We start from the raw sequence: 20,505 nt of genomic DNA, 5'->3' as shown, positions 1-20,505 counted from the left end.
TGCACCTAACCCCACACATCTATACAGAGGACTCCCTGCACCTAACCCCACACATCTATACAGAGGACTCCCTGCACCTAACCCCACACATCTATACAGAGGACTCCCTGCACCTAACCCCACACATCTATACAGAGGACTCCCCGCACATAACCCCACACATCTATACAGAGGACTCAGTGCACCTAACCTCACACATCTATACAGAGGACTCAGTGCACCTAACCTCACACATCTATACAGAGGACTCCCCGCACATAACCCCACACATCTATACAGAGGACTCCCCGCACATAACCTCACACATCTATACAGAGGACTCCCTGCACCTAACCTCACACATCTATACAGAGGACTCCCTGCACCTAACCTCACACATCTATACAGAGGACTCCCTGCACCTAACCTCACACATCTATACAGAGGACTCCCTGCACCTAACCCCACACATCTATACAGAGGACTCCCCGCACCTAACCTCACACATCTATACAGAGGACTCCCTGCACCTAACCCCACACATCTATACAGAGGACTCCCTGCACCTAACCCCACACATCTATACAGAGGACTCCCCGCACCTAACCTCACACATCTATACAGAGGACTCCCTGCACCTAACCCCACACATCTATACAGAGGACTCCCCGCACATAACCTCACACATCTATACAGAGGACTCCCTGCACCTAACCTCACACATCTATACAGAGGACTCCCTGCACCTAACCCCACACATCTATACAGAGGACTCCCTGCACCTAACCCCACACATCTATACAGAGGACTCCCTGCACCTAACCCCACACATCTATACAGAGGACTCCCTGCACCTAACCTCACACATCTATACAGAGGACTCCCTGCACCTAACCTCACACATCTATACAGAGGACTCCCTGCACCCACACATCTATACAGAGGACTCCCTGCACCTAACCCCACACATCTATACAGAGGACTCCCTGCACCTAACCCCACACATCTATACAGAGGACTCCCCGCACATAACCCCACACATCTATACAGAGGACTCCCTGCACCTAACCCCACACATCTATACAGAGGACTCCCTGCACCTAACCCCACACATCTATACAGAGGACTCCCTGCACCTAACCCCACACATCTATACAGAGGACTCCCTGCCCCTAACCTCACACATCTATACAGAGGACTCCCTGCACCTAACCCCACACATCTATACAGAGGACTCCCTGCCCCTAACCTCACACATCTATACAGAGGACTCCCCGCACCTAACCTCACACATCTATACAGAGGACTCCCTGCACCTAACCTCACACATCTATACAGAGGACTCCCTGCACCCACACATATATACAGAGGACTCCCTGCACCTAACCTCACACATCTATACACAGGACTCCCCGCACATAACCTCACACATCTATACAGAGGACTCCCTGCACCTAACCTCACACATCTATACAGAGGACTCCCTGCACCTAACCCCACACTCCCCATGTACAGGCAGCACAGGATGACAGGTAGGTACCCGGACTCGATGACAGTGGATGTCCTCCCTCCTATACATAGACGTTCAGCAGATATATGCAGCGATGACACGAGGTTGTACCTGGGTGGTGGCCAGCGTGTATCCCTTAGGCTGCAGAGATTCAGCTGTCGCGGCAATGTCCGTGATTTCTTTCTTGGGTTCGGGTGGTTCACATGTCAGTCGCTCACTTCCAGAACGGTCATCATCAGGCTTAACAAGGAACTCCACTCCTTCCGATTCATCCCCCGAGGAATCACAATCCGAGTCTGAAAGGAGTGTAACGACAGCATCAGCACCAGAGGCCCCGCGAGAGGCGCCTGCCAGGAGGCCCCTCCGCCGCCAGAGGCCCCGCGAGAGGCGCCTGCCAGGAGGCCCCTCCGCCGCCAGAGGCCCCGCGAGAGGCGCCTGCCAGGAGGCCCCTCCGCCGCCAGAGGCCCCGCGAGAGGCGCCTGCCAGGAGGCCCCTCCGCCGCCAGAGGCCCCGCGAGAGGCGCCTGCCAGGAGGCCCCTCCGCCGCCAGAGGCCCCGCGAGAGGCGCCTGCCAGGAGGCCCCTCCGCCGCCAGACGCCCCGCGAGAGGCGCCTGCCAGGAGGCCCCTCCGCCGCCAGACGCCCCGCGAGAGGCGCCTGCCAGGAGGCCCCTCCGCCGCCAGACGCCCCGCGAGAGGCGCCTGCCAGGAGGCCCCTCCGCCGCCAGACGCCCCGCGAGAGGCGCCTGCCAGGAGGCCCCTCCGCCGCCAGACGCCCCGCGAGAGGCGCCTGCCAGGAGGCCCCTCCGCCGCCAGACGCCCCGCGAGAGGCGCCTGCCAGGAGGCCCCTCCGCCGCCAGACGCCCCGCGAGAGGCGCCTGCCAGGAGGCCCCTCCGCCGCCAGACGCCCCGCGAGAGGCGCCTGCCAGGAGGCCCCTCCGCCGCCAGACGCCCCGCGAGAGGCGCCTGCCAGGAGGCCCCTCCGCCGCCAGACGCCCCGCGAGAGGCGCCTGCCAGGAGGCCCCTCCGCCGCCAGACGCCCCGCGAGAGGCGCCTGCCAGGAGGCCCCTCCGCCGCCAGACGCCCCGCGAGAGGCGCCTGCCAGGAGGCCCCTCCGCCGCCAGACGCCCCGCGAGAGGCGCCTGCCAGGAGGCCCCTCCGCCGCCAGACGCCCCGCGAGAGGCGCCTGCCAGGAGGCCCCTCCGCCGCCAGACGCCCCGCGAGAGGCGCCTGCCAGGAGGCCCCTCCGCCGCCAGACGCCCCGCGAGAGGCGCCTGCCAGGAGGCCCCTCCGCCGCCAGACGCCCCGCGAGAGGCGCCTGCCAGGAGGCCCCTCCGCCGCCAGACGCCCCGCGAGAGGCGCCTGCCAGGAGGCCCCTCCGCCGCCAGACGCCCCGCGAGAGGCGCCTGCCAGGAGGCCCCTCCGCCGCCAGACGCCCCGCGAGAGGCGCCTGCCAGGAGGCCCCTCCGCCGCCAGACGCCCCGCGAGAGGCGCCTGCCAGGAGGCCCCTCCGCCGCCAGACGCCCCGCAAGAGGCGCCTGCCAGGAGGCCCCTCCGCCGCCAGACGCCCCGCAAGAGGCGCCTGCCAGGAGGCCCCTCCGCCGCCAGACGCCCCGCGAGAGGCGCCTGCCAGGAGGCCCCTCCGCCGCCAGACGCCCCGCGAGAGGCGCCTGCCAGGAGGCCCCTCCGCCGCCAGACGCCCCACGAGAGGCGCCTGCCAGGAGGCCCCTCCACCCCCGCCCCCCCCGCGAGAGGCGCCTGCCAGGAGGCCACTCCACCGCCAGACGCCCCGCGAGAAGCGCGTGCCAGGAGGCCCCTCCACCGCCAGACGCCCCGCGAGAGGCGCCTGCCAGGAGGCCCCTCCACCGCCAGACGCCCCGCGAGAGGCGCCTGCCAGGAGGCCCCTCCACCGCCAGACGCCCCGAGAGAGGCGCGTGCCAGGAGGCCCCTCCACCGTCAGACGCCCCGAGAGAGGCGCGTGCCAGGAGGCCCCTCCACCGCCAGACGCCCCGAGAGAGGCGCGTGCCAGGAGGCCTCTCATTGACACTCACCATAGTCTTCTGGATTCTCTGCACTGTCACTCTCCTGCTCAGATGGCAGCGCCGAGTATCTAAGTAACAGCTCATCCAAAGACATCTCCCCTGTGGAAATAACACAATTACCAATCACACTCATAACTCGCTGTCACAGCTTATAACAGCAATGTCACTTCTCAACCGCGCGAGTGCCGGACACTGCAGAGAGGAGTCGCCACCGGGGAGCGACGGGACAAGAGAACGTAATTCTGGCACAGCACTTTGCACAGCACTTTGCACAGCACTTTGCACAGCACAGAATAAAAATAATATTGCAATTTTTTTTCCCCTCAACTGGAAATGCTACCATAAAGTATCATTAGCAGAATGCTACCCCCGTGCCTACCTTCTCGGGCGAGCTGGGAAAGCTCCTCGGTGTGATCCTGCTGTCCGGCCATTTCCTCCTCTGCTGCAATGGTGTCCTCCTCATCTTCAGCTGTAACATCACACAACACAAGGTGTCAGAGAGCACAGCATGGCCACTGCCATTCTACCAGTAGTACAACCATACCATGTATGACCTCGCTCCAGAGCCACCAGGCACCTGCAGACGTGGCCAGTACCACAGATACAGCTACACCCAGTACATCGTCTCACCTTCTTCCTCATTTGCTGTGAACTCCTCATCCTCTTCCCCCACCTTCTCATCCTCCTCCGTATCCTCCTCACTGGTAACAGGATCCTTTACATTATGAAAACATAAAAAAATGATTAAAAAAGATCCAGAAGTCAGCCGCCACCTTCACACAGTACCCCAGCAGATACTGAGGCAACACACGAGGTGCGAGAAGACTACGTCCAGCAGGGCGACAAAGTGTGGGGTGGGCGCCCCCAACAATGCAAGGGGTAAGAGAGGGAGGACGGTGGAGACCAGCAGAGGCGCGGGGGACCAGAGAGAAGACAATTTCCTTGTGATGAAGAGTTTCATGTCCCCGAATTTCAGTGCAGTGTTATCAGAACCAATGGTGGAGGTCCGTACGGCTCCGCACTACTCCTCAGATCAGACGTACCAGCAAGGGAGAGTCCTCCTGCAGGATCTCGGGGGGCAGGCTTTGCAGCAGCTCATCCAGGGGAAGTTTGCTCTCCTGCTGGAGAAGTTCCAGCTCCAGACGATGAGTCTCTGCATCGTTCCCCTCCTGCAGCTCCTCCATCTCTATGGTCTCCTCATCGTCTTCTGCTTCACCTTCTGAGCCATGAGGCAGAAAGTCTCCATCTCCTTCTGCTGCTGTAAAGAAGAGATCAGTTACCCAGCGGCCACGTGCAGGTCGTGGCTCCAGTAATGTCCCTCCCCATGTGTGTAGTGTCACCAGGAGAGACACCGTGTCATCACAGGGAGAAGCTTCTATGGCACCAGCTACCAAATCCAAGCCTACAGGACAAGGCAGGGACCTGTTTAATGAGTGCGTCCTCCAGTTACACGAGAGCCGGCTCAGCTCACCTCTGAGTGACGGTACCGGGCTGGTCCTGACTGAGTCTCCCTGAGAGGAGCCCACACACGACGAGCTGGTCTTGCTAACAGGAACAGCTTCGCTCAGACTCTGGCTGAGGAGGTCGGAATATTTTTCTGTCTGGCCAACTATAAAGTCCAGCTGCAAGTCCAGGGCCTTTTTCCTCTTCTCCTCCAGGCGGGACTGCTGCTTAAACTGCACCACCTAGAACAGAAGAGAGGGGTTGAGGCGGTGGCTGGCGTGGTGGCTGGCGTGGCACCAGCTCCGCGCTCCTCACCTTCTCCACATTACTCCAGAACTGGCGCACTTCCTTGGCGATAGAGGTGGCAATGCGCCTCAGCTTGGCCTGCTCTTCTCTCCGAGCTCGCTCTTCCTTCTGCTTCAGCTCCTCGTGGTGCCGGACCACCATCCTCACCACCTGTACAACAGTAAGGGCGCCCCCAAATCAGACAAACAAGCCCAGAAAGTGGAGGAGGGTTAAAGGGTTTCCCCATGAGACAGGCTATACATAGGATAGGGCCTGACTTGCTGATCGGTGGGGTCTGAATGATGGAACCTCAGAGATTAGGAGAACTGGTGGGGACCCCCGTAGGACCCCTCATGGCTGGTGCACAGGCTCTCTCTATGGAGATGATGGAGATTGCCGAGCACCACACACGACCATCTCCCTCAGCTCCATAGAGAGGCCACGTGTGACCAGCTATTCCCCTCACCTCAGGGAGCCACGAAGAGCCCATCAGACCACGCTCCTCACAATATATGGGGGTCTCAGCATGGAGACCCCCAACAACCAGCAAGTTCGGTGCTACTGACAGCTTGTTTTGTGGGAAAACCGGCAGCAGATACAGCGGCCACGCAGAGGAGCGCGACTCCCAAACATGATCTGATTATTGCATGTCCCCCTCGGGTGTCTCGGTGCCACCATACAGGACACGGCAGCAGCCCACAGGAGATTCTATGGCACCAGCTACCAAACCCCAGCCTACAGGACCAGGACCTGTTATATCAGTGCACTGCGCCTCCTTACATGGGGCAGGGGTAACTAGCTGGGGGGACCAAGACCCCCCACCACCACCACCAAGGCCCCAGCTAGCTGCCCCCCCACCACCAAGGCCCCAGCTAGCTGCCCCCCCACCACCACCAAGGCCCCAGCTAGCTGCCCCCCACCACCACCAAGGCCCCAGCTAGCTGCCCCCCCACCACCAAGGCCCCAGCTAGCTGCCCCCCACCACCACCAAGGCCCTAGCTAGCTGCCCCCCCCCCCCACCACAACCAAGGCCCCAGCTAGCTGCCCCCCACCACCACCAAGGCCCCAGCTAGCTGCCCCCCCCCCACACCTTGGCCACAGCTAGGGCGGGACTCTTACCTTCCTGGCCACGCCCCTCTTCCAGCGTCTCTCTTGGCCAAAGTCTGCAGCCAGCCATTGCATCTCCTCGCACAGATAGTCCCAGAGCACTTTAGGACGGGTGGGCTCGGGATACTTGGACAGGCGTCGGGGGGTCCAGAAGCCCTCCTTCCGCAGCTCTGCTATTCTATTCTCTATCTCAGCCTCCTGCTCAGGACACACAGAGAAATGAGCTGATAAAGAGGCGCCGGGGCAGCTGCAGCGGAGGGAGGGAGGGAGGGACTTACATGTTTGGCTTGTTCTGCAATCTCCGTGTTACTGTCCGATCTCTGTCCCGATGACCCATCCTGCGGGGCCCCATCCACTCCGTCATCTGGGGGGGAGCCGGGGCCAAGCTCTATGTCCCCACAAAGGTCAAATGGAGAAAGCCCCCCGCTGGAGTCCGGAGACATGGGGGGATCTCCGCTGCTCAGTGCGTCCTGGAGGAGGAGAAAGGACAATGCACGGAGGTCACTGCGGGTACATGACACGGGGTGGGCTGGGGGGCACAGTCACTTACCGGCAGGGGCCCCCGCGAAGGCTCCGGCTCCATGGTGCTGCGTCTATCACACTCTCTCTCTGGATGCTGGGGTAGAGGGATAGTGAGCTGCTGCAGTGCATGCTGGGATGCCGCCTCATCCTGGGCCTGACTCTCCAGACTTACAGTGCTAGGAAGAGAATAGAGAGAGCTTACTACAGGAGTAGCATATAGAGCAAGAGATGCAGTACCCGCTTACTACAGGAGTAGCATATAGAGCAAGAGATGCAGTACCCGCTTACTACAGGAGTAGCATATAGAGCAAGAGATGCAGTACCCGCTTACTACAGGAGTAGCATATAGAGCAAGAGGTGCAGTACCCGCTTACTACAGGAGTAGCATATAGAGCAAGAGGTGCAGTACCCGCTTACTACAGGAGTAACATATAGAGCAAGAGGTGCAGTACCCGCTTACTACAGGAGTAGCATATAGAGCAAGAGGTGCAGTACCCGCTTACTACAGGAGTAACATATAGAGCAAGAGGTGCAGTACCCGCTTACTACAGGAGTAACATATAGAGCAAGAGGTGCAGTACCCGCTTACTACAGGAGTAACATATAGAGCAAGAGGTGCAGTGTGCGCTTACCACAGGAGTAGCATATAGAGCAAGAGGTGCAGTGTGCGCTTACTACAGGAGTAACATATAGAGCAAGAGGTGCAGTACCCGCTTACTACAGGAGTAACATGTAGAGCAAGAGGTGCAGTACCCGCTTACTACAGGAGTAACATATAGAGCAAGAGGTGCAGTACCTGCTTACTACAGGAGTAACATGTAGAGCAAGAGGTGCAGTACCCGCTTACTACAGGAGTAACATATAGAGCAAGAGATGCAGTACCCGCTTACTACAGGAGTAACATATAGAGCAAGAGGTGCAGTACCTGCTTACTACAGGAGTAACATGTAGAGCAAGAGGTGCAGTACCCGCTTACTACAGGAGTAACATATAGAGCAAGAGATGCAGTACCCGCTTACTACAGGAGTAACATATAGAGCAAGAGGTGCAGTACCCGCTTACCACAGGAGTAACATATAGAGCAAGAGGTGCAGTACCCGCTTACTACAGGAGTAACATATAGAGCAAGAGGTGCAGTACACGCTTACTACAGGAGTAACATATAGAGCAAGAGGTGCAGTACCGGCTTACTACAGGAGTAACATATAGAGCAAGAGGTGCAGTACCCGCTTACTACAGGAGTAACATTTAGAGCAAGAGGTGCAGTACCCGCTTACTACAGGAGTAACATTTAGAGCAAGAGGTGCAGTACCGGCTTACTACAGGAGTAACATATAGAGCAAGAGGTGCAGTACCGGCTTACTACAGGAGTAGCATATAGAGCAAGAGGTGCAGTGTGCGCTTACTACAGGAGTAACATATAGAGCAAGAGGTGCAGTACCCGCTTACTACAGGAGTAACATATAGAGCAAGAGGTGCAGTGTGCGCTTACCACAGGAGTAGCATATAGAGCAAGAGGTGCAGTACCCGCTTACTACAGGAGTAACATTTAGAGCAAGAGGTGCAGTATCCGCTTATTACAGGAGTAACATATAGAGCAAGAGGTGCAGTATCCGCTTACTACAGGAGTAACATTTAGAGCAAGAGGTGCAGTATCCGCTTATTACAGGAGTAACATATAGAGCAAGAGGTGCAGTATCCGCTTACTACAGGAGTAACATATAGAGCAAGAGGTGCAGTACCCGCTTACTACAGGAGTAACATATAGAGCAAGAGGTGCAGTACCCGCTTACTACAGGAGTAACATTTAGAGCAAGAGGTGCAGTACCGGCTTACTACAGGAGTAACATATAGAGCAAGAGGTGCAGTACCCGCTTACTACAGGAGTAGCATATAGAGCAAGAGGTGCAGTATCCACTTACTACAGGAGTAACATTTAGAGCAAGAGGTGCAGTACCGGCTTACTACAGGAGTAACATATAGAGCAAGAGGTGCAGTACCCGCTTACTACAGGAGTAGCATATAGAGCAAGAGGTGCAGTGTGCGCTTACTACAGGAGTTACATATAGAGCAAGAGGTGCAGTACCCGCTTACTACAGGAGTAACATATAGAGCAAGAGGTGCAGTACCCGCTTACTACAGGAGTAACATGTAGAGCAAGAGGTGCAGTACCCGCTTACTACAGGAGTAACATATAGAGCAAGAGATGCAGTACCCGCTTACTACAGGAGTAACATATAGAGCAAGAGGTGCAGTACCTGCTTACTACAGGAGTAACATATAGAGCAAGAGGTGCAGTACCCGCTTACTACAGGAGTAACATATAGAGCAAGAGGTGCAGTACCCGCTTACCACAGGAGTAGCATATAGAGCAAGAGGTGCAGTACCCGCTTACTACAGGAGTAACATATAGAGCAAGAGGTGCAGTACCCGCTTACTACAGGAGTAACATATAGAGCAAGAGGTGAAGTACACGCTTACTAAAGGAGTAACATATAGAGCAAGAGGTGCAGTACCCGCTTACCACAGGAGTAGCATATAGAGCAAGAGGTGCAGTACCGGCTTACTAAAGGAGTAACATATAGAGCAAGAGGTGCAGTACCCGCTTACTATACCGAGTGTATTATGCAACAACACTTTCGAGCAACCGCTCACTCACGTGGACCTCGAAGAGCCGTAGGAAACACCTCTGTGGAGTCCGGTGCACGTATCCCGAATGGGCTTGTCGGAACGCCCATTAGCAATAGTAGAACAGGAAAGGGTAGAGATCGGCACTCCAGGCTAGCTTAAAAAACTTTCTTCTTTATTCAAAGATCCATAAAATCAGTACAGGTGAACATAGTGCATAGTCCATTAGACCTACGCGTTTCGAACATCAATATTAGTTCTTACTCATGGTCCATGGATCTCTACCCTTTCCTGTTCTACTATACCGAGTGTATACCCTGTGTCCCCGGCTCCTGTATACCCGGTATATACCCTGTGTCCCCGGCTCCTGTATACCCGGTATATACCCTGTGTCCCCGGCTCCTGTATACCCGGTATATACCCTGTGTCCCCCCCCCCCCGGCTCCTGTATACCCGGTATATACCCTGTGTCCCCCCGGCTCCTGTATACCAGGTATATACCCTGTGTCCCCCCGGCTCCTGTATACCCGGTATATACCCTGTGTCCCCGGCTCCTGTATACCCGGTATATACCCTGTGTCCCCCCGGCTCCTGTATACCCGGTATATACCCTGTGTCCCCGGCTCCTGTATACCCGGTATATACCCTGTGTCCCCGGCTCCTGTATACCCGGTATATACCCTGTGTCCCCGGCTCCTGTATACCCGGTATATACCCTGTGTCCCCCCCGGCTCCTGTATACCCGGTATATACCCTGTGTCCCCCCGGCTCCTGTATACCCGGTATATACCCTGTGTCCCCCCCAGCTCCTGTATACCCGGTATATACCCTGTGTCACCCCCGGCTCCTGTATACCCGGTATATACCCTGTGTCCCCCGGCTCCTGTATAACCGGTATATACACTGTGTCCCCGGCTCCTGTATACCCGGTATATACCCTGTGTCCCCGGCTCCTGTATACCCTGAATATACCCTGTGTCCCCGGCTCCTGTATACCCGGTATATACCCTGTGTCCCCGGCTCCTGTATACCCGGTATATACCCTGTGTCCCCCCCCCCCCCGGCTCCTGTATACCCGGTATATACCCTGTGTCCCCCGGCTCCTGTATACCCGGTATATACCCTGTGTCCCCCGGCTCCTGTATACCCGGTATATACCCTGTGTCCCCGGCTCCTGTATACCCGGTATATACCCTGTGTCCCCCCGGCTCCTGTATACCCGGTATATACCCTGTGTCCCCGGCTCCTGTATACCCGGTATATACCCTGTGTCCCCGGCTCCTGTATACCCGGTATATACCCTGTGTCCCCCCGGCTCCTGTATACCAGGTATATACCCTGTGTCCCCCCGGCTCCTGTATACCCGGTATATACCCTGTGTCCCCGGCTCCTGTATACCCGGTATATACCCTGTGTCCCCCCGGCTCCTGTATACCAGGTATATACCCTGTGTCCCCCCGGCTCCTGTATACCCGGTATATACCCTGTGTCCCCCCGGCTCCTGTATACCCGGTATATACCCTGTGTCCCCCCGGCTCCTGTATACCCGGTATATACCCTGTGTCCCCCCCGGCTCCTGTATACCCGGTATATACCCTGTGTCCCCCCGGCTCCTGTATACCCGGTATATACCCTGTGTCCCCCCGGCTCCTGTATACCCGGTATATACCCTGTGTCCCCGGCTCCTGTATACCCGGTATATACCCTGTGTCCCCCCCGGCTCCTGTATACCCGGTATATACCCTGTGTCCCCCCGGCTCCTGTATACCCGGTATATACCCTGTGTCCCCCGGCTCCTGTATACCCGGTATATACCCTGTGTCCCCCCGGCTCCTGTATACCCGGTATATACCCTGTGTCCCCCCCGGCTCCTGTATACCCGGTATATACCCTGTGTCCCCCCGGCTCCTGTATACCCAGTATATACCCTGTGTCCCCCCGGCTCCTGTATACCCGGTATATACCCTGTGTCCCCGGCTCCTGTATACCCGGTATATACCCTGTGTCCCCCCCGGCTCCTGTATACCCGGTATATACCCTGTGTCCCCCCGGCTCCTGTATACCCGGTATATACCCTGTGTCCCCCCGGCTCCTGTATACCCGGTATATACACTGTGTCCCCGGCTCCTGTATACCCGGTATATACACTGTGTCCCCCCCGGCTCCTGTATACCCGGTATATACCCTGTGTCCCCCGGCTCCTGTATACCCGGTATATACCCTGTGTCCCCCCCCCCCCGGCTCCTGTATACCCGGTATATACCCTGTGTCCCCCCGGCTCCTGTATACCCGGTATATACCCTGTGTCCCCCCGGCTCCTGTATACCCGGTATATACCCTGTGTCCCCCGGCTCCTGTATACCCGGTATATACCCTGTGTCCCCCGGCTCCTGTATACCCGGTATATACCCTGTGTCGCCGGCTCCTGTATACCCGGTATATACCCTGTGTCCCCGGCTCCTGTATACCCTGTATATACCCTGTGTCCCCCGGCTCCTGTATACCCGGTATATACCCTGTGTCCCCCCGGCTCCTGTATACCCGGTATATACCCTGTGTCCCCCCGGCTCCTGTATACCCGGTATATACCCTGTGTCCCCCCGGCTCCTGTATACCCGGTATATACCCTGTGTCCCCCCGGCTCCTGTATACCCGGTATATACCCTGTGTCCCCCGGCTCCTGTATACCCGGTATATACCCTGTGTCCCCGGCTCCTGTATACCCTGTATATACCCTGTGTATACACCGCGGCCGCCATCTTGTCTGGGCTCTCACCTGCGCTCTCTGCTCCGGTCCGGGTTTCGCGGCTTCTGGATGAATCCATCCGCATCCGGCCCGGGAAGCGCTGATGCCCGCAGTGGGTGAGAGGGCGGGCAGCGGGCGGCTCCGGGCGGGTGTACACCCCACTATGGCGGCCGGGACCGGCGAAGGCGACTGCCCACACAGCGGGACGGAGCCGGCGCTCACTGCGCAAAATGGCGACGGGGGCGGGGACTCCGGAGCTTTTTACGAAGGGCGGGGAAATTACGTCACAGCTCCGGAGGATGCCGGGAAGTGTAGGCGAAGCGAGCGCGTCTCCTGTGAGGAAAAGAGGCGGGAAAAGGAGGCAAAGGCGCGTCCTGACAGGTGTGTACCCCAATACTGACCCCTGCTCCCTGTGTATACCCCAATACTGACCCCTGCTCCCTGTGTATACCCCAATACTGACCCCTGCTCCCAGCGTGTACCCCAATACTGACCCCAGCTCCCAGCGTGTACCCCAATACTGACCCCAGCTCCCAGCGTGTACCCCAATACTGACCCCAGCTCCCTGCGTGTACCCCAATACTGACCCCTGCTCCCTGCCTGTACCCCAATACTGACCCCTGCTCCCTGTGTGTACCCCAATACTGACCCCTGCTCCCTGTGTATACCCCAATACTGACCCCAGCTCCCAGCGTGTACCCCAATACTGACCCCAGCTCCCTGCCTGTACCCCAATACTGACCCCAGCTCCCTGCCTGTACCCCAATACTGACCCCTGCTCCCTGTGTATACCCCAATACTGACCCCAGCTCCCAGCGTGTACCCCAATACTGACCCCAGCTCCCAGCGTGTACCCCAATACTGACCCCAGCTCCCAGCGTGTACCCCAATACTGACCCCTGCTCCCTGCCTGTACCCCAATACTGACCCCTGCTCCCTGCCTGTACCCCAATACTGACCCCTGCTCCCTGTGTGTACCCCAATACTGACCCCTGCTCCCTGTGTGTACCCCAATACTGACCCCTGCTCCCTGTGTATACCCCAATACTGACCCCTGCTCCCTGTGTATACCCCAATACTGACCCCAGCTCCCAGCGTGTACCCCAATACTGACCCCTGCTCCCTGTGTATACCCCAATACTGACCCCAGCTCCCAGGGTGTACCCCAATACTGACCCCAGCTCCCAGGGTGTACCCCAATACTGACCCCAGCTCCCAGGGTGTACCCCAATACTGACCCCTGCTCCCAGCGTGTACCCCAATACTGACCCCTGCTCCCTGCCTGTACCCCAATACTGACCCCTGCTCCCTGCCTGTACCCCAATACTGACCCCTGCTCCCTGCCTGTACCCCAATACTGACCCCTGCTCCCAGCGTGTACCCCAATACTGACCCCAGCTCCCTGCGTGTACCCCAATACTGGCTCCCTGCGTGTACCCCAATACTGGCTCCCTGCGTGTACCCCAATACTGGCTCCCTGCGTGTACCCCAATACTGGCTCCCTGCGTGTACCCCAATACTGGCTCCCTGCGTGTACCCCAATACTGGCTCCCTGCGTGTACCCCAATACTGGCTCCCTGCGTGTACCCCAATACTGGCTCCCTGCGTGTACCCCAATACTGGCTCCCTGCGTGTACCCCAATACTGGCTCCCTGCGTGTACCCCAATACTGACCCCTGCTCCCGGCCTGTACCCCAATACTGACCCCTGCTCCCGGCCTGTACCCCAATACTGACCCCTGCTCCCTGCCTGTACCCCAATACTGACCCCTGCTCCCTGTGTATACCCCAATACTGACCCCTGCTCCCTGCCTGTACCCCAATACTGACCCCTGCTCCCTGTGTATACCCCAATACTGACCCCTGCTCCCTGTGTGTACCCCAATACTGACCCCTGCTCCCTGCGTGTACCCCAATACTGACCCCTGCTCCCTGCCTGTACCCCAATACTGACCCCTGCTCCCTGCCTGTACCCCAATACTGACCCCTGCTCCCTGCGTATACCCCAATACTGACCCCAGCTCCCAGCGTGTACCCCAATACTGACCCCAGCTTCCAGCGTGTACCCCAATACTGACCCCAGCTTCCAGCGTGTACCCCAATACTGACCCCAGCTCCCTGCGTGTACCCCAATACTGACCCCTGCTCCCTGTGTGTACCCCAATACTGACCCCTGCTCCCTGCGTGTACCCCAATACTGACCCCTGCTCCCTGTGTGTACCCCAATACTGACCCCTGCTCCCTGTGTGTACCCCAATACTGACCCCTGCTCCCTGCCTGTACCCCAATACTGACCCCTGCTCCCTGTGTATACCCCAATACTGACCCCTGCTCCCTGCCTGTACCCCAATACTGACCCCTGCTCCCTGTGTATACCCCAATACTGACCCCTGCTCCCTGTGTGTACCCCAATACTGACCCCTGCTCCCTGTGTGTACCCCAATACTGACCCCTGCTCCCTGCCTGTACCCCAATACTGACCCCTGCTCCCTGTGTATACCCCAATACTGACCCCAGCTCCCAGCGTGTACCCCAATACTGACCCCAGCTCCCAGCGTGTACCCCAATACTGACCCCAGCTTCCAGCGTGTACCCCAATACTGACCCCAGCTCCCTGCGTGTACCCCAATACTGACCCCTGCTCCCTGTGTGTACCCCAATACTGACCCCTGCTCCCTGCGTGTACCCCAATACTGACCCCTGCTCCCTGTGTGTACCCCAATACTGACCCCTGCTCCCTGCCTGTACCCCAATACTGACCCCTGCTCCCTGTGTATACCCCAATACTGACCCCTGCTCCCTGCCTGTACCCCAATACTGACCCCTGCTCCCTGTGTGTACCCCAATACTGACCCCTGCTCCCTGTGTGTACCCCAATACTGACCCCTGCTCCCTGTGTGTACCCCAATACTGACCCCTGCTCCCTGCCTGTACCCCAATACTGACCCCTGCTCCCTGTGTATACCCCAATACTGACCCCAGCTCCCAGCGTGTACCCCAATACTGACCCCAGCTCCCAGCGTGTACCCCAATACTGACCCCAGCTTCCAGCGTGTACCCCAATACTGACCCCAGCTCCCTGCGTGTACCCCAATACTGACCCCTGCTCCCTGTGTGTACCCCAATACTGACCCCTGCTCCCTGTGTGTACCCCAATACTGACCCCTGCTCCCTGTGTGTACCCCAATACTGACCCCTGCTCCCTGTGTGTACCCCAATACTGACCCCTGCTCCCTGCCTGTACCCCAATACTGACCCCTGCTCCCTGCCTGTACCCCAATACTGACCCCTGCTCCCTGTGTATACCCCAATACTGACCCCTGCTCCCAGCGTATACCCCAATACTGACCCCAGCTCCCAGCGTGTACCCCAATACTGACCCCTGCTCCCTGCCTGTACCCCAATACTGACCCCAGCTCCCTGCGTGTACCCCAATACTGACCCCTGCTCCCTGCGTGTACCCCAATACTGACCCCTGCTCCCTGCGTATACCCCAATACTGACCCCTGCTCCCTGCGTATACCCCAATACTGACCCCTGCTCCCTGTGTATACCCCAATACTGACCCCTGCTCCCAGCGTGTACCCCAATACTGACCCCTGCTCCCTGTGTATACCCCAATACTGACCCCTGCTCCCAGCGTGTACCCCAATACTGACCCCTGCTCCCTGTGTATACCCCAATACTGACCCCTGCTCCCTGCGTATACCCCAATACTGACCCCTGCTCCCTGCGTGTACCCCAATACTGACCCCAGCTCCCTGCGTGTACCCCAATACTGACCCCAGCTCCCTGCGTGTACCCCAATACTGGCTCCCTGCGTGTACCCCAATACTGGCTCCCTGCGTGTACCCCAATACTGGCTCCCTGCGTGTACCCCAATACTGGCTCCCTGCGTGTACCCCAATACTGGCTCCCTGCGTGTACCCCAATACTGGCTCCCTGCGTGTACCCCAATACTGGCTCCCTGCGTGTACCCCAATACTGGCTCCCTGCGTGTACCCCAATACTGGCTCCCTGCGTGTACCCCAATACTGGCTCCCTGCGTGTACCCCAATACTGGCTCCCTGCGTGTACCCCAATACTGGCTCCCTGCGTGTACCCCAATACTGACCCCTGCTCCCTGCGTGTACCCCAATACTGACCCCTGCTCCCTGCCTGTACCCCAATACTGACCCCTGCTCCCTGCCTGTACCCCAATACTGACCCCTGCTCCCTGCCTGTACCCCAATACTGACCCCTGCTCCCTGCCTGTACCCCAATACTGACCCCTGCTCCCTGCGTGTACCCCAATACTGACCCCTGCTCCCTGCCTGTACCCCAATACTGACCCCTGCTCCCTGCCTGTACCCCAATACTGACCCCTGCTCCCTGCCTGTACCCCAATACTGACCCCTGCTCCCTGCGTGTACCCCAATACTGACCCCTGCTCCCTGTGTGTACCCCAATACTGACCCCAGCTCCCAGCGTGTACCCCAATACTGACCCCAGCTCCCAGCGTGTACCCCAATACTGACCCCAGCTCCCTGCCTGTACCCCAATACTGACCCCTGCTCCCTGCCTGTACCCCAATACTGACCCCTGCTCCCTGCCTGTACCCCAATACTGACCCCTGCTCCCTGTGTGTACCCCAATACTGACCCCTGCTCCCTGTGTGTACCCCAATACTGACCCCTGCTCCCTGTGTATACCCCAATACTGACCCCTGCTCCCTGTGTATACCCCAATACTGACCCCTGCTCCCTGTGTATACCCCAATACTGACCCCTGCTCCCAGGGTGTACCCCAATACTGACCCCTGCTCCCTGTGTATACCCCAATACTGACCCCAGCTCCCAGGGTGTACCCCAATACTGACCCCTGCTCCCAGCGTGTACCCCAATACTGACCCCTGCTCCCTGTGTATACCCCAATACTGACCCCAGCTCCCAGCGTATACCCCAATACTGACCCCAGCTCCCTGCGTGTACCCCAATACTGACCCCAGCTCCCTGCGTGTACCCCAATACTGACCCCAGCTCCCTGCGTGTACCCCAATACTGACCCCAGCTCCCTGCGTGTACCCCAATACTGACCCCTGCTCCCAGCGTATACCCCAATACTGACCCCAGCTCCCAGCGTGTACCCCAATACTGACCCCAGCTCCCTGCGTGTACCCCAATTCTGACCCCAGCTCCCTGCGTGTACCCCAATACTGACCCCAGCTCCCTGCCTGTACCCCAATACTGACCCCTGCTCCCTGTGTGTACCCCAATACTGACCCCTGCTCCCTGTGTATACCCCAATACTGACCCCTGCTCCCTGTGTATACCCCAATACTGACCCCTGCTCTCAGCGTGTACCCCAATACTGACCCCTGCTCCCAGCGTGTACCCCAATACTGACCCCTGCTCCCAGCGTGTACCCCAATACTGACCCCTGCTCCCAGCGTGTACCCCAATACTGACCCCTGCTCCCTGCCTGTACCCCAATACTGACCCCTGCTCCCTGCCTGTACCCCAATACTGACCCCTGCTCCCTGCCTGTACCCCAATACTGACCCCTGCTCCCAGCGTGTACCCCAATACTGACCCCAGCTCCCTGCGTGTACCCCAATACTGACCCCTGCTCTTTGCGTGTACCCCAATACTGGCTCCCTGCGTGTACCCCAATACTGGCTCCCTGCGTGTACCCCAATACTGGCTCCCTGCGTGTACCCCAATACTGGCTCCCTGCGTGTACCCCAATACTGGCTCCCTGCGTGTACCCCAATACTGGCTCCCTGCGTGTACCCCAATACTGGCTCCCTGCGTGTACCCCAATACTGGCTCCCTGCGTGTACCCCAATACTGGCTCCCTGCGTGTACCCCAATACTGGCTCCCTGCGTGTACCCCAATACTGGCTCCCTGCGTGTACCCCAATACTGGCTCCCTGCGTGTACCCCAATACTGGCTCCCTGCGTGTACCCCAATACTGGCTCCCTGCGTGTACCCCAATACTGGCTCCCTGCGTGTACCCCAATACTGGCTCCCTGCGTGTACCCCAATACTGGCTCCCTGCGTGTACCCCAATACTGGCTCCCTGCGTGTACCCCAATACTGGCCCCTGCTCCCTGTGTGTACCCCAATACTGACCCCTGCTCCCTGTGTGTACCCCAATACTGACCCCTGCTCCCTGTGTGTACCCCAATACTGACCCCTGCTCCCTGCCTGTACCCCAATACTGACCCCTGCTCCCTGTGTATACCCCAATACTGACCCCTGCTCCCAGCGTATACCCCAATACTGACCCCAGCTCCCAGCGTGTACCCCAATACTGACCCCAGCTTCCAGCGTGTACCCCAATACTGACCCCAGCTTCCAGCGTGTACCCCAATACTGACCCCAGCTCCCTGCGTGTACCCCAATACTGACCCCAGCTCCCTGCGTGTACCCCAATACTGACCCCAGCTCCCTGCGTGTACCCCAATACTGACCCCTGCTCCCTGCGTGTACCCCAATACTGACCCCTGCTCCCTGCGTGTACCCCAATACTGACCCCTGCTCCCTGCGTGTACCCCAATACTGACCCCTGCTCCCTGCGTGTACCCCAATACTGACCCCTGCTCCCTGCCTGTACCCCAATACTGACCCCTGCTCCCTGTGTATACCCCAATACTGACCCCTGCTCCCTGTGTATACCCCAATACTGACCCCTGCTCCCAGCGTATACCCCAATACTGACCCCAGCTCCCAGCGTGTACCCCAATACTGACCCCAGCTTCCAGCGTGTACCCCAATACTGACCCCAGCTCCCTGCGTGTACCCCAATACTGACCCCTGCTCCCTGCGTGTACCCCAATACTGACCCCAGCTCCCTGCGTGTACCCCAATACTGACCCCAGCTCCCTGCGTGTACCCCAATACTGACCCCTGCTCCCTGCGTATACCCCAATACTGACCCCTGCTCCCTGCGTGTACCCCAATACTGACCCCTGCTCCCTGCGTGTACCCCAATACTGGCTCCCTGCGTGTACCCCAATACTGGCTCCCTGCGTGTACCCCAATACTGGCTCCCTGCGTGTACCCCAATACTGGCTCCCTGCGTGTACCCCAATACTGGCTCCCTGCGTGTACCCCAATACTGGCTCCCTGCGTGTACCCCAATACTGGCTCCCTGCGTGTACCCCAATACTGGCTCCCTGCGTGTACCCCAATACTGGCTCCCTGCGTGTACCCCAATACTGGCTCCCTGCGTGTACCCCAATACTGGCTCCCTGCGTGTACCCCAATACTGGCTCCCTGCGTGTACCCCAATACTGGCTCCCTGCGTGTACCCCAATACTGGCTCCCTGCGTGTACCCCAATACTGGCTCCCTGCGTGTACCCCAATACTGGCTCCCTGCCTGTACCCCAATACTGGCTCCCTGCCTGTACCCCAATACTGGCTCCCTGCCTGTACCCCAATACTGGCTCCCTGCCTGTACCCCAATACTGGCTCCCTGCCTGTACCCCAATACTGGCTCCCTGCCTGTACCCCAATACTGGCTCCCTGCCTGTACCCCAATACTGGCTCCCTGCCTGTACCCCAATACTGGCTCCCTGCCTGTACCCCAATACTGGCTCCCTGCCTGTACCCCAATACTGGCTCCCTGCCTGTACCCCAATACTGGCTCCCTGCCTGTACCCCAATACTGGCTCCCTGCCTGTACCCCAATACTGGCTCCCTGCCTGTACCCCAATACTGACCCCTGCTCCCTGCCTGTACCCCAATACTGACCCCTGCTCCCTGCCTGTACCCCAATACTGACCCCTGCTCCCTGCCTGTACCCCAATACTGACCCCTGCTCCCTGCCTGTACCCCAATACTGACCCCTGCTCCCTGCCTGTACCCCAATACTGACCCCTGCTCCCTGCCTGTACCCCAATACTGACCCCTGCTCCCTGCCTGTACCCCAATACTGACCCCTGCTCCCTGCCTGTACCCCAATACTGACCCCTGCTCCCTGCCTGTACCCCAATACTGACCCCTGCTCCCTGCCTGTACCCCAATACTGACCCCTGCTCCCTGCCTGTACCCCAATACTGACCCCTGCTCCCTGCCTGTACCCCAATACTGACCCCTGCTCCCTGCCTGTACCCCAATACTGACCCCTGCTCCCTGCCTGTACCCCAATACTGACCCCTGCTCCCTGCCTGTACCCCAATACTGACCCCTGCTCCCTGCCTGTACCCCAATACTGACCCCAGCTCCCTGCCTGTACCCCAATACTGACCCCAGCTCCCAGC

The 20,505-nt window shown here is 58.5% G+C and overlaps 1 protein-coding gene across 3 annotated transcripts in view; it reads right to left on the bottom strand.

The window, feature by feature from the left end:
* Nucleotides 1-12,503, bottom strand: part of SRCAP (Snf2 related CREBBP activator protein) — a 59,616-nt gene extending 47,113 nt beyond the window's left edge. The window contains exons 1-11 of one of the 3 annotated variants that reach the window (XM_072131587.1): nt 12,290-12,503; nt 6,914-7,061; nt 6,642-6,833; nt 6,376-6,561; nt 5,287-5,427; nt 5,000-5,213; nt 4,572-4,786; nt 4,159-4,243; nt 3,908-3,997; nt 3,538-3,627; nt 1,601-1,785 (exon numbers count right to left, since the gene is read on the bottom strand). In XM_072131587.1, the coding sequence (XP_071987688.1) occupies nt 1,601-1,785; nt 3,538-3,627; nt 3,908-3,997; nt 4,159-4,243; nt 4,572-4,786; nt 5,000-5,213; nt 5,287-5,427; nt 6,376-6,561; nt 6,642-6,833; nt 6,914-6,946 (1,431 nt within the window). In that variant the 5' untranslated portion in view covers nt 6,947-7,061; nt 12,290-12,503. The remainder of the gene's footprint in view (nt 1-1,600; nt 1,786-3,537; nt 3,628-3,907; nt 3,998-4,158; nt 4,244-4,571; nt 4,787-4,999; nt 5,214-5,286; nt 5,428-6,375; nt 6,562-6,641; nt 6,834-6,913; nt 7,062-12,289) is intronic. The other 2 variants (XM_072131588.1, XM_072131589.1) reach the window with 2 other exon arrangements.
* Nucleotides 12,504-20,505: the final 8,002 nt, after the last annotated feature.

This window comes from Engystomops pustulosus, unplaced genomic scaffold (genome assembly GCF_040894005.1).
Source record: "Engystomops pustulosus unplaced genomic scaffold, aEngPut4.maternal MAT_SCAFFOLD_97, whole genome shotgun sequence".
Classification (NCBI taxonomy): Eukaryota; Metazoa; Chordata; class Amphibia; order Anura; family Leptodactylidae; genus Engystomops; species Engystomops pustulosus.
This window is presented reverse-complemented; position numbering and strand designations above follow the sequence as displayed.